Here is a 27297-nt window from a genome sequence, read left to right on the forward strand (position 1 = left end):
AAAGTTGGTGCTATAACCGAGTATGGCCAATAGATGGTAGTGTTTCTAATTTATTCTAATTTTATGAATTCTGAATTGTGAACACTTTTGAAATGGAAACTAACGATTGTTAACCTATTAGGTATTGATCAAGACCGGAAGAAAATAAATGACACAATTAAATTAATCAAATCTATGACATTAATAATGTCAAAAATAAATAATGTATAAATACAGAAATAAGAGATGTGTATTCTGTCGTCTCCTGGTCCTTCTCTAGTGGTCAGTTTATAAATCCTCTGCATGGAGGGTCACTTTACAGGTGTCTCTGTGACTGAACACAGCGCTGTGTGAGTATGAATCCAACATGGAAACATTTACCAACATTTACCAACGCCTGTCTCCTTATAAATAATCTTATAATATAATAATCTTATAAATAAAAAAAATCACAATCCACGACAGAAACATCACATACGCCATTACATGCTCCGAATGCCACATCACATACGTCGGCGAAACAAAGCACACAATACTCACTCGACTCAAACAACATTTCTATAACATACACAGAGGTACATCCAACACTAGACTGGTGGAACATTTCCAAACACACCCCATTACCTCATCATTCATCACTGGGCTGGAGATGAAGGCGTGCTGGTCGGACAGACAGAGGACGGCGGCGGAGCGTAGATGGATAGCCAAACTAAAAACACTTACCCCCTTGGGCCTGAACGTCAGGGAGTAGGGACCGCGCCGGGCCGCTGCTGGGGGCGCTGGGAGAACCCGGGACTCCTCCTTGGGGCTCCCTGCATGGCACCGGGTCCACAGTGTGCGTTTTAAAATGTTGCATGTTTTTATTACTGTGTTGTGGAAGTGCGGAAAACAACGACACAGGAGACGAAGGCAGGGTGGGTTTGTTTACTACCAAACTACTATACTATATATGTATATATATACTATACTATACTACTATACTATACTACTATACTATATATATATGTATATATACTATACTATACTACTATACTATACTACTATACTATATATATATGTATATATATACTATACTATACTACTATATTATATATATATGTATATATATACTATACTATACTACTATACTATATATATAGTATATATATACTATACTATACTACTATACTATATATATGTATATATATACTATACTATATATATATGTATATATATACTATACTATACTACTATACTATATATATAGTATATATATACTATACTATACTACTATACTATATATATATGTATATATATACTATACTACAATACTATATATATATATGTATATATATACTATACTATACTACTATACTATATATATATAGTATATATATACTATACTATACTACTATACTATATATATGTATATATATACTATACTATATATATGTATATATATACTATACTACTATACTATATATATATGTATATATATACTATACTACTATACTATATATATAGTATATATATACTATACTATATATATATGTATATATATACTATACTATACTACTATACTATACTACTATACTATATATATATGTATATATATATAGTATACTATACTACTATACTATATATATATATGTATATATATACTATACTATACTACCAATTCACATACAGCCAAGGACCTCCCCTTCCTCCACCTGCCCTCTCTCTTAAAGGACCTCCCCTTCCTCCACCCGCCCTCTCTCTTAAAGGACCTCCCCTTCCTCCACCCGCCCTCTCTCTTAAAGGACCTCCCCTTCCTCCACCCGCCCTCTCTCTTAAAGGACCTCCCCTTCCTCCACCCGCCCTCTCTCTTAAAGGACCTCCCCTTCCTCCACCCGCCCTCTCTCTTAAAGGACCTCCCCTTCCTCCACCCTCCCTCTCTCTTAAAGGACCTCCCCTTCCTCCACCCGCCCTCTCTCTTAAAGGACCTCCCCTTCCTCCACCCGCCCTCTCTCTTAAAGGACCTCCCCTTCCTCCACCCGCCCTCTCTCTTAAAGGACCTCCCCTTCCTCCACCCGCCCTCTCTCTTAAAGGACCTCCCCTTCCTCCACCCGCCCTCTCTCTTAAAGGACCTCCCCTTCCTCCACCCGCCCTCTCTCTTAAAGGACCTCCCCTTCCTCCACCCGCCCTCTCTCTTAAAGGACCTCCCCTTCCTCCACCCGCCCTCTCTCTTAAAGGACCTCCCCTTCCTCCACCCGCCCTCTCTCTTAAAGGACCTCCCCTTCCTCCACCCGCCCTCTCTCTTAAAGGACCTCCCCTTCCTCCACCCGCCCTCTCTCTTAAAGGACCTCCCCTTCCTCCACCCGCCCTCTCTCTTAAAGGACCTCCCCTTCCTCCACCCGCCCTCTCTCTTAAAGGACCTCCCCTTCCTCCACCCGCCCTCTCTCTTAAAGGACCTCACCTTCCTCCACCCGCCCTCTCTCTTAAAGGACCTCCCCTTCCTCCACCCGCCCTCTCTCTTAAAGGACCTCCCCTTCCTCCACCCGCCCTCTCTCTTAAAGGACCTCCCCTTCCTCCACCCGCCCTCTCTCTTAAAGGACCTCCCCTTCCTCCACCCGCCCTCTCTCTTAAAGGACCTCCCCTTCCTCCACCCGCCCTCTCTCTTAAAGGACCTCCCCTTCCTCCACCCGCCCTCTCTCTTAAAGGACCTCCCCTTCCTCCACCCGCCCTCTCTCTTAAAGGACCTCCCCTTCCTCCACCCGCCCTCTCTCTTAAAGGCGCAGGTGACCGGGGTGAACGTCTCCCTCTAATGCCCTTGTAGGTCACTACAGTGTGTTCTTTAAAAACTAAAAACTAAACTAAAAACACTTACCCCCTTGGGCCTGAACGTCAGGGAGTAGGGACCGCGCCGGGCCGCTGCTGGGGGCGCTGGGAGAACCCGGGACTCCTCCTTGGGGCTCCCTGCATGGCACCGGGTCCACAGTGTGCGTTTTAAAATGTTGCATGTTTTTATTACTGTGTGTTCTTTTTTACCATGATTTTATTTAGGCCTCCAGTTTTACAAGTTCCAAATTCTGTTGGAGGCCTCTCGTCCTTATTTTTATTCTTTCCATTTTACTTACCTATTTATTTATTTATTTATTTATTTATTTATTTTCTTACCTTGGCACTTATTTTAGCACTTTTTTTTATCTTTTATCCACGTGTTTCTGCATTTTATATCTATTTATATATTATTCTTTTTACATATATATATATGTGTGTGCATGGTTTTAATTAAAAGGACTTCCTGCATATCTTAACATTAATTTTAGATTGCAGTGTGCTTCCTTTTTTATCCAAAACTTTTCATCCCATATTCTTTATTTATTCATATGCATGCGTTTTAATTATTATTTTTGATGATTTATTATTTATGAGAGGATGTGTATGGATGGGTCTGAGTGTGTGTGTGTGTGTGTGTGTGTGTGTGTGTGTGTGTGTGTGTGTGTGTGTGTGTGTGTGTGTGTGTGTGTGTGTGTGTGTGTGTGTGTGTGTGTGGATCTCTCCCCCTTCTTTTTATTTATTTTACCTGCTCTTTTTAATAGATGTGTTTTTAATCGATCCCGGTTGCTGTGCTGGCTGCTGCCCCACTAAGGGAGGCCTCTCGGGACCCCGGCCCCTTGGACGTTGTCCGCAAGTCTGAACGACCTTGGTTAGGGTCAGGGTCAGGGTTAACCGGCCAGCACCCCATCATCGGTTTAATGTTTGGCCTGTATGTCAATTATGGCTCCCACTGCACTGCTGACCATCCTTGGAAGGAGGGATCCCCCACTCTGCGTTTCTTCCCTAGATTTCCTCCGTGCTCATTAAGGGAGTTTCTTGTTGGCCGTGTGGGGGCTTGGGTCAGGTCATTAATACTTGGCCTGTTGAGCCCTTTGAGGCTGTAATGGTGATTCAGGGCTACAGATACAATTGAATTGTTCTGGCTTTGTCTCGTCGGTGATCCGTGTAGCTCTTCAAGAATTTCAGAATCAAATCATCTCTGATTTCGTAATTTGCTGTCATGGACTCTTTTGTTTTAATATGAAAAATGTTTTAATATGTTATGGGTTATGTACTGGAATTATAAAATATCAATACTATATATATATATACTATATTACTATTTATGAGCTACAATCTGCAATCAATCGAATATCTCAACAATATTTCTTTAAAAAAGTTAAGTTGTGGAGAAAAGAGGCTGAACCTCTCAGCCAGTGATTAAGTTTTATTTGTGAGAAGAAAGAGAAACAACGATATATGGTACAGTAAGGATGTTTATAGTAACAATCTCAACTTTTATTCATCAACGCATATCAGTGTTGTAGTCAAGTCACTGTGCCTTGACTCCAAGTCTGGTTCCAGTCTCCAGTGTTCAAGTCGAGTCCACTGCTCACACGAGTCGAGTCCGAGTTGAGTCCCTGTTGATCAAGTTGAGTCCGAGTTGAGTCCCTGTTGATCAAGTTGAGTCCGAGTTGAGTTGCGTTGCGTTGCGTCGCGTTGCGTCGCGTTGCGTTGCGTTGCGTCGCGTTGAGTTGCGTTGCGTTGCGTTGCGTCGCGTTGCGTTGCGTTGCGTGCGTTACCGTTCTTCTCCACCGGGACCCTGCACCGAGGACAGGGTCAGGTGGTCTCTCTGATGGTGTCGCGAGACGCCAGTTCCCACCGGCTCCTCTGGAGGGCGCCCTCGTCCACCACCACACACTGAGAGAGAGAGAGAGAGAGAGAGAGAGAGAGAGAGAGAGAGAGAGAGAGAGAGAGAGAGAGAGAGAGAGAGAGAGAGAGAGAGAGAGAGAGAGAGAGAGAGAGAGAGAGAGAGGGCCTTTACCCTAGCTCACTCCCTCTCACTCTGCACACATTCCTAGCTCACTCCCTCACTACGCACATTCCTAGCTCACTCCCTCACTACGCACATTCCTAGCTCACTCCCTCTCACTCTGCACACATTCCTAGCTCACTCCCTCTCACTCTGCACATATTTGTATCTTCTGTATATTTCTCAGTTCCATTCTGATGTAAAACATTTGTTTCATTTGATTTAATTATATAACTGTCCTGTACTTCAGGCTGCCCTGCATCCTCTCAGCCAATCAGCGGCCTTGGTTTTGGGGGGGGGGGGTGCGGGGGTGATTGTACATCGCAGGTGAACAGGGAGTCCAGACACACAACGGACACACCTGGAGACTTCCTTTGACCAAACATGGTCACAATGTCCTCATCTTCCGAAGCCTCCGGCGACCAATCAGAGCCCTGGGAACGTCCAGGTGATGTCATCATTCAGACCAGGCACCGACGGCTCTGAGACAATCAGGGACAGTGATTGGTGCGTTTTGGTGGATGTGTCCGTACTGAGTGTCGCCACACACACACGCACACACACAGACACACACACACACACGCACGCACGCACGCACGCACACACACACACACACACACACACACACATACACGTTTACTTTACCAACAGGGGACTATCGGTTTTCATCAACCAAGTGTGGACCTCTATTTCTGGTCATTTTAAAAATACAAAAACATAATACAGAGTTTAGTTTTAAGTACTTTTGTCATAATATAACTTCAAATTGTTGTTTTTTATTTTTTTAAAGAAGTTGCCAAGAGGGGACTTGAATCCTTAAGCGATATTTACATATCTAAGAGGGGACTCCATTCACTGCAGCAGGGGAGCTGTCTGGGCCTATTGTTTCACTCAATGAGTGTTTGCCAACCGCAACTGTTGCTTCTGTCAGTCTTAACAGTACAAGAGGGGACCTTCTAGTGAATTTAATTGTGTATAAAAATAAATGCTCTGGAATCTATCTTGAAGAGAAAAAATAATCTATTTATGTAAATCACAGATCCCACAATTGAAAAACATCATTTCAAGATATATTTAGAACAGTTAAAAAATGTGTTTTGCGATTAATTTGTGAGTTTACTATGGACAATCATGCGATTAATCACGATTAAATATTTTAATTGATTGATAGCCCTAGTTAGTATTTTTGCTCATGACAAAATTTCCCTCATGAAATGTCTAAAGGCTCTATGAATTATTTTTTACTATAGAGGAAGCAGTAAACTATTTTTTTCTAACCTAATGAATACATAAATGCTGGAGTGTAAGTGTCGCTCCATACCATTTAACAGGGGACCAGTGTCATTTTGTACAGGCTAAGAGGGGACTTCTGTCATCCTGTACAATCCAAATGGGAACCATCTTTTCTGTTTAACAGCACAAAGTAATAAAAAAATCTACACATTAAACTTTCTTTGAAGGTCTGTATACTATTGTGCAGGTTCTGAGATATGCTGTAGGTAACTCCATCAAAAGACATGATAGCTTTAAGGCTGTTCAAGTGCAGGGAACAGTGTTTGTTGATTGATTGAACCGTGATCAATTGTGGTAGTTAAAACTGAAGTCATGTTATTGTGGAAAAACTGTCCCTTACATAAGTTCACATTCAAAGAACAGACAAACTTTGTGCTCTAAAATATAAAAGATGGTCCCCACTTGGATTGTACAACATGACACAAGTCCCCTGTTAAATGGTATGGGGCGACACTCACACTCCTGCATGGATCTATTCACGAAGTGTGGAAAAGACTAAATGTAATCCTCATCAATAACCAATAATCATCTTTTAAGATATATTTAGAACAGTTAAATGTGCGATTAATGAGCAATTTGCAAGTTAACTATGGACAATCATGAGATTAATCACAATTAAATATTTTTAATTGATTGACAGCCCTAGTTAGCCCTGTTATATATAAGTATTTTTTCTTATGACCAAATGTCTCTTATGAACTATGGAAGAGCTGTCTAAAGGCTCTATGGAAAATGATTTATTTTCTACTATAGAGGAAGCAGTAAACTATTTTTTTCTTACCTAATGAATACATAAATGCTGGAGTGTAAGTGTCGCGCCATACCATTTAACAGGGGACCAGTGTCCTTTTGTACAGGCAAAGAGGGGACTTCTGTCATCCTGTACAATCCAAGTGGGAACCATCTTTTCTGTTTAACAGCACAACGTTAAAAAACAAAATTCTATACATTAACCTTTCTTTGAAGGTCTGTATACTATTGTGCAGGTTCTGACATATGCCTTAAGTAACTCCATCAAAAAGACAGATGATAGCTTTAAGGCTGTTCAAGTGCAGGGAACAGTGTTTGTTGATTGATTGAACAGTGATAAATTGTGGTAGTTAAAACTGAAGTCATGTTATTGTGGAAAAATATCATTTAGAAAAAACTGTCCCATACATAAGTTCACATTCAAAGAACAGACAGACTTTGTGCTCTAAAAGATGGTCCCCACTTGGATTGTACAACATGACACAAGTCCCCTGTTAAATGGTATAGGGCGACACTCACACTCCTGCATGGATCTATTCATAAAGTGTGGAAAAAATGTTATCCTCATCAATACGTCATGTGACAAAGCTTGACAAGAAAGAAATAATTGTTTAGTGTTTTGTCAGTTTCAGTGTGAGAGATGTTTCCTGCTATATCTCTCTGCAGAGGGATATGAACATTTTGTCCCAGATCCTTAAGAGGATATTCAATTGTTTGCAAGTAGAAATGCTGCCTGGAAACAACTATTTAAAAATAATGACAAATAAAGATTCATCAGATTGTCAACAATGCAAGAGTTGGTCAGCTAGAAGATTGATTTAAACCCAAAAGGCCACTGTTAAACTACCGTATAGATTTCTTCTACTATGCTCTGCTGTAATTCTTTACCATCTCCCATTAAAAAAAAAGAAAACTAAAATAAATAAATTTAAATGGAATGGACACATGCAATGATGCTTCCAGAGACAAAAGCTTAAAAGCACCTACAATGTCAGAAGCAGTGAGAAAGTCACAGACACAGTGCTGCTGGTTGTGGTTCAAAGTACAGAAATGTAAATGTATACTGCAATACTCATACTTAACCTTAATTTGTGGTTTTCTTTCTGATTATCACACAATTGATCAAGTAATGATGAACACATACTGGTGAATAAAGAGGTGAAACCATTTCAAGGCTGTCAAAAATTGCGGAATCTCAGAATTTGATGTGAGAGTTTGCATAAAGTGGAAGGCACAACCCATGCAGCAATTTTTTTTAAAATAATTGTAGGTATTATAGTCATAGTTCTTCTTTAGTCCTAGCTCAGCTCTTTATTCAACAGGGTTGACTTTGAACAAAGGTAGTGGTTGGAAAAGAGTACAGGTCAACTTCCCACTTTTACTTGCAGCATGCAGTTACCACAATGTATCAATCAATATTTTAAAATGTTATCCTGGTAATCCTTATCAGTGGTACAAACAATGACATAATGATTTTCTGATCTAAGACATAGGCTTGTTAGACAAATAATTTAGTAATGAAATAATTGAATAAACGAAACACTGCATACCTTTTTATTTAGAATAATATGCATTTTTAAATAAAGGGCGTCTTTCTTTGCATATATATAGTGATGATATTTAGTGATGTCTGTTTTTTTTTTATCATCACTATATATATGCAAAGAAAGACGCCCTTTATTTAAAAATGCATATTATTCTAAATAAAAAGGTATGCAGTGTTTCGTTTAGTGATGTCTGTTTTTCTGTCTGCTGTACCCTAGTCTCTTGTGATCAAGGGAATGTGATCTCAATGAGCTCACCTACTTAAATAAATACTATATAAATTAGGGAATATCTTTTGAAGGAAGACTGTTCAGTACAGTTCCACAGACTTGACAAGGAGGATCTAAGCTTTGAATGTCTTGCAACTGCAGGTTGGGGGTTAGGGTTAGTCAAACATAGGCCCCTGAGTGCCCACTATAGAAAGGCCTAACGACCATCGTCAGCTCCAGGTAACCATCCCCCACACTGCAGACGATTAGACAGACACAGGTTGAAACAGAATGATGAGCAGAGAGCAACAGCATCTGCTAAAATACCCCCCTCCCCCGCTCTAAAGTCTCTCACTTCTCAGAGGCAGAACTCACTCAAGTTAGGATCTGTGAAGGGCATGGTTGCTGGTCACTCAACTTCTTAATGTCCACATAATGAACTAAACCATAAAAAATATAATATAATAATATACAACTGTTTCTAAAAAGGTGTCTATGAATGCAATTAAGTCATTACTACACCATGCACAATGCCATACTATGAAATTATCATAGAGACATTAATGATTATTTAATCAATCAGGCTCCTTTAGATATGCATTTCACCCCATCAATGTACTGGTAATTTTTCATGTCTTTATTTTATTTTTTTAAATACCTTAAAAAGGGTTATTTTCCTCCAACACAAGTCTGAACTAAGCAGCACAAAGTATGTAAATCCATTCCATATCTCAAAATTAGACCCCCCCCTCCCCTAAAAACGGTATATAATGTGAAACAAAATTGTATAGTTACAAAATCCTACTGTATCTCTATAGTTAAATTAGTCTTTTATTATGATCACAGCTATTTATTAGAATTCAAGTGAATAAATCAGCTAGTTTGATATTATCTATAATAAAACTGGCATGTCTGATCCTAAGATATATATATATATATATATATATATATATGTGTGTGTGTGTATATGTGTGTGTGTGTGTATATATTCTGGACATTTGAGTTCACCTTTTATCTACATTGCTGAGGCTATAGTGAGAGGTAAGTTCCACATGTTTACCATTCACCATGTATTTCTCGATTAATTCAATATTTTCTTCAACTATGTTGTAAAAATACTGTTAAAATAAAATACATGATTCTCTGTTCAAATCAGTATGAAGATAAAAACAATTCATGAAAGAAACTCAGTTGCTTTGGTTATAATTAATAAGCCAGAAAATGGTGTATTCTTACAATCTGGCCATAGCATTATATGTGTAACTATTACAAAATATTTCAAAGGAGTAGTTTGACCTTTTGGTGAAAATACAGATTTGCTTACTTGTCAGGGGTTAGATTCGAAGATCACTGCCACTCTCATATTTGTACACTAAATCACAGCCAGGAGGCTTGTACAGTAAAACAAAACATAAACATGATGGCTAATTGGTATGTTGTGACAGTTATTAAACTTGTATCATACTTATATTATCTGAACAAGATTGAACAAAATTCAAATTATAGACACCCCAACTGTCAATGGAGACATGTTTGTATATTTATATTTACACATTTTGTTATCCATCATTTATCTCAGGAATTTCCGTATGTGATGAGGACTTCTCTCATTCTTAACAATATTAAACATATGCTTTGTAAACTGCCGTTAATACTTTTACGTATTGTTGACACCTAAAATGTAGAGTGGCCTTTATTTGTTGAGTATAAAATTAGACTGTGAAAAAAGTAGGCATACAGAATGTTGGTGAAAAACTGTAAAGCATAGTAGTTGTGAGTGAGGGGATGGTAGGTATGATCAGTGAATTAGATGATCAATCTACCATTCTTATCAGTCAAAGTTGACACTTGGTATTGTTAGAAACTTAGGATTAATATATTACATATCATGGGAACTTTGTATATTTAAAATTATTGATTTAATACCATACATGTTTCAGAAAACCTCTACTTCCTCCTGTGATATATGAAATCATATGCAATCAGAAAAACTCTCGCACAGTTTTTGTGCATTTTATAGCAATCTCGATGGAAGACAGCATTTGAAAATCTTGACTCCAAGCTCGGCATGATGAAAATCGACCATATTGTATATTTTATCTGTGAACAGTGTTCTTTTGATTGATTTTCTAGAATAGCTATTTTACAGTGAAAAGATCCATGTTGCCTGTGCCTATGTTAAATCATAAATGTGATATCAGCATATTTTGACCATTTTTTTAAATATTAGTCAAACAACAGCAAGGATCAACAAAGCAAAATTCTCCACTATCAGCCTATGTGATGATGAGATGTGTCATCACATCCTCATCCAACAGCATGATCTGAAAGGCTCAGGAATCAGTGCTTCAGTAGAAAAGTGTGAGGTGATTAATTTGAATAGAGACAGTGGGGGTGGGGGGTTGAATGGATTTTCAGGGGGGACCTAAGTATGTAAGAAGTATGCAAGTATGTGTGTGGGGGTTGGGAGAGGGGCTCTTCACACCAGTGTGAGTGGGAATGTCACTCTATGCTATCTAAGAGGGAACTTCTGTCATTATATATCAGCCAACAGTGGACCCCTGTCATTCCATACAATACAAGTGTGGACATTTTTCTGCAATGCAACAATTCAAGTGCATTTCTTTAAATATAGATTTGGGACTGAAGTACATTATAAAATTGGTATCACTAATTGTAAGATGGTAAATCAAGGTACATTTTGGGGATTGAACAAATTGAAAGGTCTTGACCCTAAAAGTATAAAATTATTTTAGCACACTTATTTATTATTGGTACAAATTAATAGATATGATCTTGCTACTGACTGTTCTATTCCTAATTACAGCTTAGTGTCTGTTTTCTTTTCCCTACATTTTTAAATTCTAAAGTATGTTACTTACTACTCCCTTGCCTTCTGGGTAGCCCTTTAATTTATTTATTTAATACAGTGTCATAGTCGACAATTGTTAAGCGATCCATTAAAGCTTCTCATTAAAGATTCTGTTACAAAAACGTACTAACATCATGTTGGACAAATAATTATTACATTAGTTGAGATTACTATCTTTTCGTTACAATATACTTTTGTTATTTCCTCTTTTGATAAAAGCAGAAGTGTGAATGTCGCTCCACGCTATCTAAGAAGGGACTTGTGTCATTTTGTAATAGCCAACAGTGGACCCCTGTCATTACATACAAAAAAGTGTGGAACTTCTTACTGTAATGTAAATCAACAGATAAAATGCGTTCCTTTAACCATAGACTAAGCAGTTTGCAGTTGTGAAAAAAATAAAAACCTTATTAAGTTGTCCATTGTATCTCAAACAAACTTATGATTTCTGGGCCTCTATCCTATATACCATGCTAAAGTACTCTCTGGCAATATCCAAAATAGCAAGTTCCGTTGTTGCTATCCTTAGATATATAACTTATAGAGATATAAGCTGTAAATACAGCTCACTCAAAAAGCCACAATGACAATATTGTTGTGGCAACTTTACTTACAAAATAACATTATATATATATATATATATATATATATATATATATATATATATCATATTTAGATTGTTATCTCTTAAGAACTATCAATTTTACTTATTTATTTCTTACTCATCTATGTTGGAGTGTGAATGTCACTCTATGCTATCTAAGAGGGGACTTCTGTCATTATGTATCAGCCAACAGTGGACCCCTGTCATTCCATACAATACAAGTGTGGACATTTTTGTGTAAGGCAAATCAACAATTAAATTAATTTCTTAAAATATAGATTGGGGACTGAAGTACATTGTAAAATGAATGGAATTCACTAATTTGTAAGATGGTAGATCAAGGTAAATGTTGGGGTTTGAACAATTTTAAAGGTCTAGACCCTAAATGTGTCATTCTTTTACCAGACTTATTTATTATAATTTTTTATTGGTACAAATTAATATATGGTCTTGCTACTGACTGTTATCTTCCTAATATATTCCTACTAATTACAGCTTAGTGTTTGTTTTCTTTTCCCTGCAGTTTTAAATTTTAAAGTGTGAATGTCACTCTATGCTATCTAAGAGGGAACTTCTGTCATTATGTATCAGCCAACAGTGGACCCCTGTCATTCCATACAGTACAAGTGTGGACCATTTTCTGTAATGCAAATCAACAATTAAAATGCATTTCTTTAAAAAATAGACATTGTAAAATGTATGGAAATTACTAATTGTAAGATGGTAAATTAAGGCACATTTTGGGGATTGAACAATTTCAAAGGTCTAGACCCTTAAAATGTATTTTAGTTTTTTATAATTTTTTATTGATACAAATGAATAGATAGGAGCTTGCTACTGACTGTTCTAAAAACACTAACAAATCATGTTTGACATTTAATTATTACATTAGTTGAGATTACTATCTTTATCGTCTATCCTGTCTTAACTTTTAAAGCTGAGCCTTTACATTTTGTCAGAAAAATACACTAAAATATCATGTTTCAAGAGACTGGTTTTCTTTACTAAGTAGGCTGTTTAACAGCCCTCTACAGTCTGAATGACCTCCTGGGGCTGCAGGCCGTTCACACAATAGAGGAGTGTGATTGAAGCGACGTGTGTGAATTGGTCATTGAACTCCCAGCTCTGGCCAGCAGAGGCGCTGCTGAGTATGGACTAAACACTCACACACTTTCAGGTCCCCTCTTGGCAAAAGTTGAGAAAATGCACCAAAATGTTTTAGGCATGTTTTTAGCTTGATTTAAGGCATGACCAAGAGGGGACCTGAAAAATGTCCCCTCTTGGCTCGGAGGTCCCCTGTTGGTGAAGGTGTTACGACACCGAAGTCCCCTGTTGGATAGTTAGGCAAGTGCACACACACACACACACACACACACACACACACACACACACACACACACACACACACACACACACACACACACACACACACACCGTCCTCTGGTTGGACGGGGGGGAGGAGTCAGCGTTCTGATGTCTGACCCGGCGCTAGCTTATCTGTAAAACACAACGACAACAGAAACAGCTTTTCCTTTTGTCTTATTGTGGCGTCCGCGTGTCCGTCCGCTTCCCCGCTGGAGGCCAGACTGTAAACCAGGGGGGGGGGGGGGCGCCCTCGCAGGAGCAGGGGTCCGAGAAGTCCCCCTCGGGGTCCGACAGCGCGCCCGGAGCGGCCCGCCTTCCCGCCCTTCATCCCCCCCCCCGCCGCCGTCCTCGTCAGAGGGGGAGGAGCCGGGGAGGAAGGGGCGTGGCTGGGCGGAGACCACGCCCAAGAAGCCCCCGTGGCGGGCGTGGCCGGGGGCCCACGGGGCCGTCGGGGGGCGGGGCCAGGGGGTAGGAGTACTCGTGCTTGGGGCCGTCCGTCTTGGAGAAGTGCACGTAGGAGGACACGCCCCCTCTGGACCGGACTCCCAGCCCCGCTCTGGACCGGACTCCCAGCTGCATCACGTTTTGAACTACACACTTTTCCCATCTAGCTTCGACTGGGTTTTTGGATTTTCTGTGCTGTTAAAGTAGCATTAATAATCGACAATCCAAAAAGGAGTCTGTTATGTACGATCATTCATAAACCCCGTGTTATTCCCCGTAGACATTTGACCGAGGGAACCGGGAGCCTCGGAGGCGGGACTTATTCTTCAGAGGTCCATACACAATGAGACACAAATACACAACATATAAAAAGACAAGAGACAAAACAACGTGACCAAATACAACCGATAAAATAAAACACCACCGTTCGATAATAAAAGTCTACTCCGTTTAACTTCTTTAAAAAAAATAAAGCGCGTTAGTGCTGTTTGAACGTGCCGGCGAGGTTTAACCCTTGTTAAGTGCATTAACTGCACTAGGACCATAGGAACACGTCTACCTACTGCACCTGACCCCGGGCAGCCTGGACCTCCGAGCCGATGGTAGGAGAGCAGGTCCCTCCCAGAGGGGCCGGTCAGAGCTGCTCAACGCCCCGGGCCTTCCTCACCACCTGCCCTGATGTGTGAGGGGGGGGAGCTGCTGGGGGTCCACCATTCTGCTGCCAGTTTTCACCACTCTGGGTGGACGGGTTTTGTTGTGCACTGAAACATGACCAAAGCAAGAGATAAAACCAGAGGTCACAATGGACTCAATGAAAGACCTGTGAAATAAAACCATCGGCTTCTTGTCAGCGTTAAACGTATTCAATCAAAGTAGAGTCTCTGCACGCCCTTCTTGCATACTGCGGATGTGTTTGACTCCAAGGTGAAGTACTCATCAACCACTGCTCCCGGGTGTCTGTAGGACAGTCTCCACAGGCGGGCCCTTAATCGTACACGGTGAGGATGAGCGGGGAGCTCTACGGCGGTCCGTTGCCATTTCTTTAGTTTTGTTTGTGTTTAACTTGAGGAAGTGGCAGCGTTCCACAGAGTCGTCCACCACCGGCCCGGGATTAGCCTCTCCGTCCTGGAGCCCACTGATCACAACAGTGTCATCAGCGACCTTCAGGAGAAGTCTGTTGTCATGGTGAGACCCCCCCCCCCCCCCCAACGGCCATCGGCCAATCAACAAGGAGAGAGAGCCCTGAGCTCTCCACGTGCATCGATGCCGCCCCCGAAATATGACTGGTTAAGAGTCAGAACTAATTAGTATACAGAGGAGAATTAGCATATCTGTTGTATGGATTTAGATGTAACATTTAACATTGACATATAAAGATTTAGATTTATATACACGATTTATCCTCCGATTCAGCATTAAGCAGCTAAATCTGGAACAAGTGAAGAATGTTTTTCACCAGCAAAGGTTTACAAACGGCCCCCAATAGGTGTTATGCACCTGAATGTAGGCCTATGCCTGGTCTAAATGTTATTCACCTTAATGTAGGCCTATTACTTTACCAAAACAGAACGTACACCAGTAGCCTACTTCATATATATTACTTTACCACAACATAACGTACAGCAGTAGCCTACTTCATATATATTACTTTAATACAACATAACGTACACCAGTAGCCTACTTCATATACATTACTTTACTACAACATAACGTACAGCAGTAGCCTACTTCATATATATTACTTTACCACAACATAACGTACACCAGTAGCCTACTTCATATACATTACTTTACTACAACATAACGTACAGCAGTAGCCTACTTCATATATATTACTTTACCAAAACAGAACGTACACCAGTAGCCTACTTCATATATATTACTTTAATACAACATAACGTACAGCAGTAGCCTACTTCATATATATTACTTTACCAAAACAGAACGTACACCAGTAGCCTACTTCATATATATTACTTTACTACAACAGAACGTACAGCAGTAGCCTACTTCATATATATTACTTTACTACAACAGAACGTACAGCAGTAGGCTACTTTATGTGCTTCATATAAAACTGTTCTATAAAAACACATCAGTCCAGGTATAAAGGGCAGAAGTCTAAGATATAGATTACAATATTATCAAGAGAGACATTTTAATATCATTAATCTGATGTTTTGTATCAAACTGTGTTCCCGTTGGTATGTAATCATTAATGTATTCCTATAGTTGAGGATATTTGTTGTGGAGTTCCCTTATCTTTAATCATCTTCATTAATATGGACCAGCGATATCAGTGGAACCATTAAAGCTTTATTGTCCTTCATCCTTCACAGTCCAGACTCACACTGCCTGTTCACCGCTCAAAAACCACCGTCAAGAACTCCTGAGCCCGCCTCCACTGCTGCTGCTTGTTGCTAGGCTACGGTGCCCAGACGTCCCCGCTCCTGGGGGCCCGTCCCCGTTCCTGGGGGCCCTATCCCTGCTGGATGTCCTGCAAATGTGCCAATCAAAAGTTAAAAGCTACTGTATATATAATATATATATATATATATTTATGTAACTATATGTACACATTTGTCTGACAGCCTTGAGTTATTTACACCCTTAACATTCACTAGAATGCAGGAAACGAGGCAGTAATGAGAGCAACAGGAGCACCTACAGAAGAATGAGGGAAATATTGTACAAGGAAGACGTTCATCTCATCCTCATCTTCAAAACCGCTTATCCGGGGTCGGGTCGCGGGGGCAGCAGCTCTAGCAGAAAGAAGATTTTAATTTTAACGTAAATATGAAAAACTTTCAGCAATTTCTCTGTACGGCCCGCTGTCAGTTTGTCCATGAAGCTTTTCAGTTTTCAGCTCTGGCCTCAACTTTACTGTTTTATGAGTCAGTTATCTTATCATATACTAAAATGCTAAAAGGTTGGTTCTGTCTCTATGTATTATTTTATATCGTTAGTCAATCATTGATGTGTGTTTTAGTGTATTTCTGTGTACTTTGGTACAACTCGTCATGTGTACAGGTATCAGCTGAACCCGATCCTCTAAGGAGCCCGACCTGCTATGAAGCCTTTGACCTTTGAAGCGGCTGGCCTTCAGCCAGCATCATGAAGGAGTTCAGCTCAGAGGTTTGAAGTCTCCTCAGTTGACCTGCAGCCTCCCACAGGAGGACAGGACACCTGGACGCTTTCATCTTTTCATACCACAACACCAACAACCGAAAACATAAGGTAAAGTATTTTAAACTTCATATAAATATGTGTGTGTGTGTTTGTGTGTGTGTGTGTGTGTGTCTAGTTAACAAACCAAATGTAATACTTCATAGGATATAAACCTATGATGTTGAAGTTTATAAAATGGGTTTTGAAACGTTTTCTATTCGACCTACCATTTGGTCATTTTTGTGGCCGATTGCAAATATGTTGTAAACCATTTGGTATAATTAATAAGAGCCATTCTCCATAATATTTTGCTAGCTAACTAGTTCTTGTTACTAAACACACCAGAAGTGTAAATAGTGTCAGAAATAGATCGAAATCTCAACATTTTAAAGATAGCTCTGACGACCACCAGTCAACTTGTTCAGTTTTTATGGTAGAGGCGTGACGCATGAGGTGGGCGGGACTGAGCCACTCTATGTTTGGCTCCCAAGCGCCCCCTGGTGGCCACTCTGGTGTACAGCAGCATGAGGCCAAGTTAGAAACCTCCTCTCAGTGTGTGTCTGCTGCTGGCTCACCTTCCGTCCACAGGTCCTGATAGAACCGTCTTACTCACCTTAGTGAACGCTGAGTGACCGTAGGAAAACAACATGTTGTGTTTGTGTAGGACTACAGGTCTCTGGTCTACTATGGATGTGGAGAGAGAGGAGGGGGGTCCTACCTCTAAGACCACTCGGTCTGGGGAACATGGCCGCCAGAGCAAAGCTAAGAGGTAAGAAGAGGATCTCTCACTGTCTGTGACTGTTGTCCATCTCAGAGCTCAGCAGTGATACATCACGACTCCATCTTTAGTCAAAGTAAGTAAAAGTAAAAGTACTTCAAGTAAAAGCTGTGTGTGTGTGTGTGTTGTGTTGTGTTGAAGCCCAGGGCAGCAGGAGAGAGCAGACTCCCCTGGACCCAGCTGTGTCTCCATGAAGAGTGTCCGCTCTATGGATATACCTGTTGGGTTTAAAGATGGACGCCCCTCCAGAGAGGAGAGGTAGGAGTTTCAAACAGACGATGAAAACAGACCACTTGGTTGTTTTCAGACTCTACTGATCAGACGCAACAAGGCAGGAGAAAATAAATAGTTGTGGACCTTCAAAATCTGTTGATTCAGTGTTGTCTCTCTAGAGTTCACATCCAATAATCAGAGCAGTGTTTATAGTGATGTTCACCTGCTATTTGTGTGTGTGTGTGTGTGTGTGTGTGTGTGTGTGTGTGTGTGTGTGTGTGTGTGTGTGTGTGTGTGTGTGTTGTGTTGAAGCCCAGAGCAGCAGCAGAGAGCAGACTCCCCTGGACCCAGCTGTGTCTCCATGAAGAGTTACCGCTCTATGGATATACCTGTTGGGTTTAAAGATGGACGCCCCTCCAGAGAGGAGAGGTAGGAGTTTCAAACAGACGATGAAACAGACCACTTGCAGTGTGTGTGCTCGTGCGCACACAATAGTGCCTGAAAGCAGGACCGATTCCTTCCAGAATAGTCTTGTTGTAAATACTGGACATTTGGTGATAGTTCACATTCTTAGATCGCTGAGCCTCACAAATTATTTTGATGATATTACAAATAGACGGCTTTGAATGTCGAGCTGTGAAGCGCTTTTCCTGCAAGTGTTTATGTTGTGTTTGTGTAGGACTACAGGTCTCCGGTCTACTATGGATGAGGAGAGAGAGGAGGGGGGTCCTACCTCTAAGACCACTCTGTCTGAGGAACATGGCCGCCAGAGCAAAGCTAAGAGGTAAGAAGAGGATCTCTCTGTCTGTGACTGTTGTCCATCTCAGAGCTCAGCAGTGATACATCACGACACCATCATTAGTCTGAGTAAAAGCTGTGTGTGTGTGTTGTGTTGAAGCCCAGAGCAGCAGGAGAGAGCAGACTCCCCTGGACCCAGCTGTGTCTCCTTGAAGAGTGACCACTCTATGGGTCATCCTCCTGACCTTAAAGATGGACGCCCCTCCAGAGAGGAGAGGTAGGAGTTTCAAACAGACAATGAAACAGACCACTTGCAGGCATGCAAACTAGTCACCTTTCTGTGAAATTCGCCGTTTTGTAAACAAAATCGGCCACTAGTGTGATTCGTGGAGATCTGTTGAGAAAACATTTGGGGGGGGGGTGTAGTGCTGCCGCGATTAGTCGACCATGAAGATTAGTCGACTGCAATTTTTTTAGCCGACGAGTCGTTTTACTATCGACCGCCATTTGTTTGTTCTCCCGTCTCAAATGGCTCACTGTAATTCACCTCCACACCACAAATCTTTGCGCTGTGCGCGCCCCGCTGGTTAATCTGCTATCCTCTTTCTTCCCCCTCCCCCCGCCTTCACTGCTTTGATATGAGAAATGGCCGAGGCAGGTGAGTCCTCCGAATCAAGTCCAAGAATTAGACCAAAAGCGTCCAAAGTATGAGAGTATTTCAGGCCAACTGATGAAGCCTGTGGACGCCTCAGGACGGACTTGTCAACGTGCTGCGGCATCACTTACTTGATGTTGTTTATATTGAAGATCGGCAGGTTGTAGAGGGTGCGTGTGTGAATGAATGAACGTGAGATTGTGAGAACGTGTGTGTTTATGCGATTTCAAAGTAACAAACAAACAAACTCAAAGCCGATGCATGCACCCAAAACTATTCGTTCACAACCAAATAAACAAATCAAAAACGGCGTTGCTTATTCGCTTCAAATTCTTTCTTTTCTTTTCAAAACTTTGGATTGAATACGCCGCGGTACCGAGCGGTGAAAACAATGTTGGCTCCTGTGTGTGCCTTGTGCACCTGCGTTATATCACTTAATATGACTTTGGCAGGAATGTTTTAAACCCTGCCATGCACGCAAGTGTAAACGCAAGCAGCATAGCTGCGTGCCTGCCTGCTTTCAGTGCATAATTATTTATTTGGTTATATTTAAGTTATTTATATTGTTTACATTTGTTTTTGATTTGGTAACATTTAAGTTATTTGTATTGTTTATGGCACAGGAGACATTTTATGTTTTGGCCCTTCAGTTGAGTTCAAAATAAAATGGACACAATGAAATAACAAAAGTGCAAGGCTGAGGCATGCTGCCAAACAGCAAAAGCGGGCCCTGGAGACACTGGTCCAGGCCAAGAAGAAAAATAAATAATGGAAGACTCCTATTGCCCTGTCCTCCCACCTCTTTATTCTTCTTTATTCTTCCCACCTTTTTATTCTTCTCGAGCAGTATTCGTCTTGGAGAGTATCAAGTTTGTAATAAGTTATGTACCTATTGGGGCTGCCCTTTGTAAGACATTAAAAAAGTAATAAAAAATGAGCATTTAGTAGCTTATTTTTTAAAAGAAAACTCCCCGGAGTATAACCCTGGAACCCCCTAGTGGGTCTGTGTTTTTCTCGGCTCACGCATCATTCTCACCTTTTGACCCCAAGCCAGTTTGCATGCCTGCACTTGATATCTGACCCATATCTGAGTTCATCAGAACTGTTTCTCCCCCGGCTTGTCATCAGAATATGGATCAGTTGTTCTTCAGCCTGAGCACTACTGGAGTTGACGTCTTTCAGCAAGAGGACCCTGCTCCTCGTACCTCCAGCTCACTCACTTTCTGTCTCTTTGGATAAAAGACAAAATACGACCCCCACTTTTTAAAGGGTTGTTTCTGGAAAAATATATTTTTTAAGATGAAATCTGTTTTTATGAAGAAAATCATTTCATTTGAAAATCATAATAATTAAAACCGTTTGTTTTCCCAAAACCTTGCTTGCGCACCACAACAAAGAAAAGAGCAAACAAAAAGTACGGTAACTGTTAGGGCCCAGCTCCTACGGGGAAAGAGAAGCAGTATGGAACCACAAGGAGTCGGTCAAATGAAAGGCATTCATCACCAGGAAGACGGGAATGTCGTCTAGACCCTGAATACAAGACAACCCAACTTTTTCAGACACAATTCCGGGAAAGAAAATTCTCATATTCAGGTCAATACGGTAGTTCTAAATTAACATTCCTACGTTTATTTTGAATGAAATTCTATGTGTGTTCTCTCCACAGACACCAGGGGAGGTCGAAGGTTCCCAGTGGACCGTCTGTACAGCAGCAGCACACAGAGTTGGAGGTGTGTAAATGTACAACACTGAGTTCAGTCATGAATGACATGTGAACAACATCTCTCCTGGAGCTAACAGTCTGGAGCTAACAGTCTGGAGCTAACAGTCTCCAGGCTTCCCTCTTCAGACCAGCAGGACGTGAATCCAGGACAGACGGTTCTGATGTGCTCAGTTAGTTCACAGTAAAGTTCTCATCGATGTTTGTTCTGTTCCAGAGGATCAAGGAGAACGCACACGCTTTTCTAGACAAGGAGGTGGAGAAGCTCTGGAGGGTTCTCTACCCAGATTACCCACAATGCTCAGAGAGCCAGAGGGAGGAGGAGGAGGAGGTAGATGGTGAGAAAGAGGAGCAGAGGAGGCGCGCCATAGAGGGAGTGGAAGACATCACACTGCTCTGCATGAAGCAGTTGAAGCTGGAGGAGCTGGCCGACTTACTGAGGAGCAGTAAGATACTCTTTTTTTGAAACAGAACTGTAAGATACTCTTATTTGGAAAACAGATTAGGAATATACTCTTTTTTGGGAACGTAACAGAAAGACACTTTTAAAAAAAGTGAAAAAAAAGTGATCTTTAATGTTTATATTATTTTGTTGTTTTTCCATTTAGAATCAGTTGCTAAGGAGTGTCAACATAAAATCAAGTCTCATCTGAAGGAGAAGACCCAGTGTGTGTTTGAGGGAATTGCTAAAGCAGGAGAGTCAAGACCTCTGAATGAGATCTACACAGAGCTCTACATCACAGAGGGAGGCAGTGGAGAGGTCAACAAGGAACATGAGGTCAGACTGATTGAAACAGCTTCCAGGAAACCAGCCAGAGAGGAAACACCAATCAGATGTGAAGACATCTTTAAACCCTTACCTGGAAAGGATCAACCAATCAGAACAACAATGACAACTGGAGTGGCCGGCATTGGTAAAACCATCTTAACACACAAGTTCACTCTGGACTGGGCTGAAGGCAAAACCAACCATGACATACACTTCACATTTCCAATCACTTTCAGAGAGCTGAATTTACTGAAAGATAAAAAGTTTAGCTTGGTGGAACTTCTTCATCACTTCTTTATTGAAACCAAAGAAGCAGGAATCTGCAGATACGACCGGTTCCAAGTTGTCTTCATCTTGGATGGTCTGGATGAGTGTCGACTTCCTTTGGATTTCCAGAACAACCCGATCTGTACTGATGTCACAGAGTCCACCTCGGTGGACGTGCTGCTGACAAACCTCATCAGGGGGAACCTGCTTCCCTCCGCTCGCATCTGGATAACAGCACGCCCTGCAGCAGCCAATCAGATCCCTGCTGAGTGTGTTGACATGGTGACAGAGGTGAGAGGGTTCACCGACCCACAGAAGGAGGAGTACTTCAGGAAGAGATTCAGAGAAGAGAAGCTGGCCAGCAGAATCATCTCCCACGTTAAGACATCACGAAGCCTCTACATAATGTGTCATATCCCAGTCTTCTGTTGGATCACGGCTACAGTTCTGGAGGACTTCTTCAAAACAACCCATGGAGAGGAAGAGATGCCCAAGACCATGACTCAGATGTACAGCCACTTCCTGAGGGTTCAGTCCATACAGGGGGACAGGAAGTATCATGGTCGAGCTGAAACAGATCCACACTGGAGTTCAGAGAGCAGGGAGATCATTGGTTCTCTGGGAAAACTGGCTTTTAACCAGTTGGAGAAAGGAAACCTGATCTTCTACGAGGCAGACCTGGCAGAGTGTGGCATCGATATCAGAGCAGCCTCAGAGTACTCAGGAGTGTTCACCCAGATCTTTAAAGAGGAGTGTGGGCTGTACCAGGACAAGGTGTTCTGCTTTGTCCATCTGAGCATCCAGGAGTTTCTGGCTGCCCTTTATGTCTTTAAGACCTTCATCGACAGTGGTGTCAATCTGATCTCAGAAAAACAACCAACCTCCAGGTGTTCTTCTCTTATTAGAAATAAATATGATCTCTTCTATGAGAAGACTGTGGACAAGGCCTTACAGAGTGAGAACGGACACCTGGACTTGTTCCTTCGCTTCCTCCTGGGCCTCTCTCTGGAGACCAATCAGAATCTCCTACGAGGCCTGCTGGGACAGACAGGAAGTAGCTCACAGACCAATCTGAATACAGGGTCTTACATCAAGAAGAGGATAGGTAGAGATCTCTCTCCAGAGAGAAGCATCAATCTGTTCTACTGTCTGAATGAGCTGAACGACCGTTCTCTAGTGGAGGAGATCCAACGGTACCTGACATCAGGAAGTCTCTCCAGAGAGTCTCTCTTCCCTGCTCAATGGTCAGCTCTGGTCTTCATCTTACTATCATCAGAAGAGGAGCTGGACGTGTTTGACCTGAAGAAATACTCTGCTTCAGAGGAGGGTCTTCTGAGGCTGCTGCCAGTGGCCAAAGCCTCCAAAACATATCTGTAGGTTCACTAACATGTATTACAATACACAACACAGTATACATAATACTAGTATATAAGTTGTAATAATATACAAACCATCTATGTAGGTTCATTAATAACATGCACACATGTACAATACACAACACAATGCACATAATACTAGAAGTTAAAGGTTATAATAATATACAAAACATTTCTGTATGTGTTCTAAGACCTTGTATTACAACACATGCAACACAATAATACTAGAATAATATAAACATCTACAATACATGTATGTTGGTCCAGGCATAACAAATATAATCACACAAATGTAAGTATACAGAGACATAGTTCTATGGTACAAAGATTGTTTTTATTTTTATAAATGTTAAAAGTGATATCAGTTCTGAAGAGTAACATAATCCTGTCTCTTTATTTTGTGTGAAGGCTGAATGGCTGCCATCTGTCAGAGAGCTGCTGTGAAGATCTGGCCTCAGTTCTCAGCTCTAACTCCTCTAGTCTGAGAGAGCTGGACCTGAGTAACAATGATCTGCAGGATTCAGGAGTGAAGCTGCTCTCTGCTGGACTGGGGAGTCCACACTGTACACTGGAAACTCTCAGGTCAGTTTACTTATTGTGCATAATAACATTTTACTATCAGCAGACATTCAGCTGATTCTTAAATAGTGTAGTAGTTGTCACAAGCCTAGACGTAATCATTGTATGCATACCACCTAAAATACTTGGAAATTCACTTGAGAAAATGAATTCTGCTCTTGTTTTTCTGAATTAATGACATAATTAACTCTGAATTCTGAGTTTTTATGGAATAATAATCCGCTCTTTTTTTCTGAATTACTGTGTTAATTTTCTCAGAATTCTTTTCATGGCAAAAATAAATGTGCTGTTTTTGTGATTTAACAAGTTTTAATATGTTTCATATGATCTCATAGTAATCCATGCCATTGTATCACTGTTACTGAAATAAGACGTCAGACCTTTACAGAGGAAGTCTGACGTCACGACTGAGGGGCACCCCCCTCCTCTGTGAAGCTCCGTCTGAGCAGCTGTTAAGGGGAAGTAGAGCGAGTGGACCCAAATGCTCACACAGAGTGAGGCTGACAGACAGTAAATCAAAGGGTCTTTACTGAGGGACACAAATATGTAAAGGAGGGACTTGGGGCTTGAAGGCTGGAGGGTAGTCAGACAGGGGAGGGGTCGGTGACAGGAGGGTAGTCAGACAGGGGAGGGGTCGGTGACAGGAGGGTAGTCAGACAGGGGAGGGGTCAGTGACAGGAGGGTAGTCAGACAGGGGAGGGGTCAGTGACAGGAGGGTAGTCAGACAGGGGAGGGGTCAGTGACAGGAGGGTAGTCAGACAGGGGAGGGGTCAGTGACAGGAGGGTAGTCAGACAGGGGAGGGGTCGGTGACAGGAGGGTAGTCAGACAGGGGAGGGGTCGGTGACAGGAGGGTAGTCAGACAGGGGAGGGGTCGGTGACAGGAGGGTAGTCAGACAGGGGAGGGGTCGGTGACAGGAGGGTAGTCAGACAGGGGAGGGGTCGGTGACACTGTACAGGGAGGAGATTGTTAGGGCGAGTGACGGAGCCCAAGGACTCAACAATGTAGACACTAGGAGGGACCAGGGACGAGGTACTGACTGTTAGTGTGAAACAACGATCTAGCGATGATTGTATGAATTAAAAATGTCTTAAATTACATATTCAACTAGGGTCAGTTGTGTGAATATGTTTAATAGACAGTAGTTTAACTGTCTGTTAAAAATGCTCTGAAGAGTAACATGTTCCTGTCTGTTTGTGTGAGTGTAGAGCCCTAAAGTAGAATAACAGACTCTTCTTAAAAAGTTTCTTTGAAGACATGTTTTCCAGTTGTTTCATTATTTATAAAACATTATAGATGTATCATTTATGTATAATTAACAACTAATTAACAACTGCATATTGTTTAAAGGCTGACTGGCTGCCATCTGTCAGAGAGATGCTGTGAAGCTCTGGCCTCAGTTCTCAGCTCCAACTCCTCTAGTCTGAGAGAGCTGGACCTGAGTACCAATGATCTGCAGGATTCAGGAGTGAAGCTGCTCTCTGCTGGACTGGGGAGTCCACACTGTACACTGGAAACTCTAAGGTCAGTTTTAGTCAAGGTGCAAAAACAATTAAACTAATTGTTGTATGAAATGTATTAATAATTAAAATGACAGTTTTACATAATGTGCAAACAGTCACGCCACAATGTTCCATATCAGAAGACATTTGACAGATTTCAAGTTCTTTGTTATATTTTTGGATTGTTGAGGAATTACTTTGGACGTTCTGACCATAGACTGAATAGCTGTTGACTCTCACCAAAACATTTACACTGGTCTGTTCCTTGTTATCAAGACATTTTTACACAATGGTTCAACATTCATGGTTCAGCAGCTCATTTGCATGAACGCTACAAACACCAGAAACAGCACATTGTGAAGGGACTGAAACAGAGGGGAATAGCGCTAGGAGAGATTTTGTTTCCCAGAAGCTATTTCCAGCAAACAGCTTCAAAAACATGTTTTCCTGAACTCATATGCTATGTTCACTTGTTGAGAAAACACCATAATATGTCCTCTTTAAGACCTCGTTCCTATGAGTTGCTTGGATGTGTGACCGCGGGACTGTGTGTGTGTGTGTGTGTGTGTGTGTGTGTGTGTGTGTGTGTGTGTGTGTGTGTGTGTGTGTGTGTGTGTGTGTGTGTGTGTGTGTGTAGGTTGTCTGGCTGCCTGGTCACACAGGAAGGCTGTGCTTCTGTGGCCTCAGCTCTGAGCTCCAACCCCTCCCATCTGAGAGAGCTGGACCTGAGCTACAATCACCCAGGAGACTCAGGAGCTGCGCTGCTCTCTGCTGGACTGGAGGATCCACACTGGAGACTGGACACTCTCAGGTATGGAGAGGACAGCTCACCAATCAGGGACATTCAGTGCGTTTACATGACACTCAAGAAAGTCGACTTATTGGCTTAGTCCAACTATGATTGGATTACTAAGATGCATGTATACACCTTAGTCGAGCTATACTCGAATCGAATTGGGTTAATCATAGTCAAATTAAGACCCCTAGATAATCGTGCATGTACCCAGTCGAATTGGATTATAATAATAATAATTAATTGAATTTATATAGCGCTTTTCTAGACACTCAAAGCGCTTTACAGTGAAGGGGGGACCTCACTAACCACCACCAATGTGTAGCACCCACTTGGGTGATGCACGGCAGCCAATCGGCGCCAGAACGCTCACCACACACCAGCTTGAGGTGGAGAGTGAGGGAATTAATGAATGAGCCAATTATACATAGGGGGATGATTAGGGGGCCAGATGGAATGAGCCTGCTTGGGCGGTTTTAGCCCGGACACCGGGGGGATCCCCTACTCTTTGCGATAAGTGCCCTGGGATCTTTTATGACCTCAGTGAGTCAGGACCTCGGTTACGTCTCCTCCGAAGGACGGAATTATGCATTGAATTGTGTTCTGCGCATGCTCGAGATCTTTTCCCGGGGCCGTGAGCCGGAAGTAGAAAGAGACGATAGTTGTGTTGTTGTTGTCGCCGCCGTCGGATAAGGGATAACGAGAAACTGCGATTTATTTAAAAAGGTGGCGCAGAAGATGGAGGAAGCCGGTGAATGTAGTTACCCCCTATAAGAATTGTGTCCCGGCCGCGGGAGCGCGCATGGCATGCAATCATTAAAGGTGGAAGCACACGGACAATACGCTTCGATTTCACCCAAGGCTGA

The 27297-nt window shown here is 41.8% G+C and overlaps 2 protein-coding genes across 2 annotated transcripts in view; both read left to right on the forward strand.

Moving 5' to 3' along the window:
• Window positions 1-27297, forward strand: part of LOC311350681 (NLR family CARD domain-containing protein 3-like) — a 240816-nt gene that overhangs the window by 173851 nt on the left and 39668 nt on the right. The gene's annotated exons all lie outside the window — the stretch shown is intronic.
• The window catches only part of LOC311350679 (NACHT, LRR and PYD domains-containing protein 3-like), an 86300-nt gene that overhangs the window by 45761 nt on the left and 13242 nt on the right, over window positions 1-27297 (forward strand). The window contains exons 2-10 of the mRNA XM_084470743.1: window positions 17707-17811; window positions 17962-18078; window positions 18346-18462; window positions 18932-19048; window positions 21093-21156; window positions 21364-21592; window positions 21755-23555; window positions 23967-24140; window positions 26276-26449. Of these exons, the coding sequence (XP_084326869.1) occupies window positions 17707-17811; window positions 17962-18078; window positions 18346-18462; window positions 18932-19048; window positions 21093-21156; window positions 21364-21592; window positions 21755-23555; window positions 23967-24140; window positions 26276-26449 (2898 nt within the window). The remainder of the gene's footprint in view (window positions 1-17706; window positions 17812-17961; window positions 18079-18345; window positions 18463-18931; window positions 19049-21092; window positions 21157-21363; window positions 21593-21754; window positions 23556-23966; window positions 24141-26275; window positions 26450-27297) is intronic.

Source organism: Micromesistius poutassou (genome assembly GCF_964030765.1).
Source record: "Micromesistius poutassou genome assembly, chromosome: 7".
Lineage (NCBI taxonomy): Eukaryota > Metazoa > Chordata > Actinopteri > Gadiformes > Gadidae > Micromesistius > Micromesistius poutassou.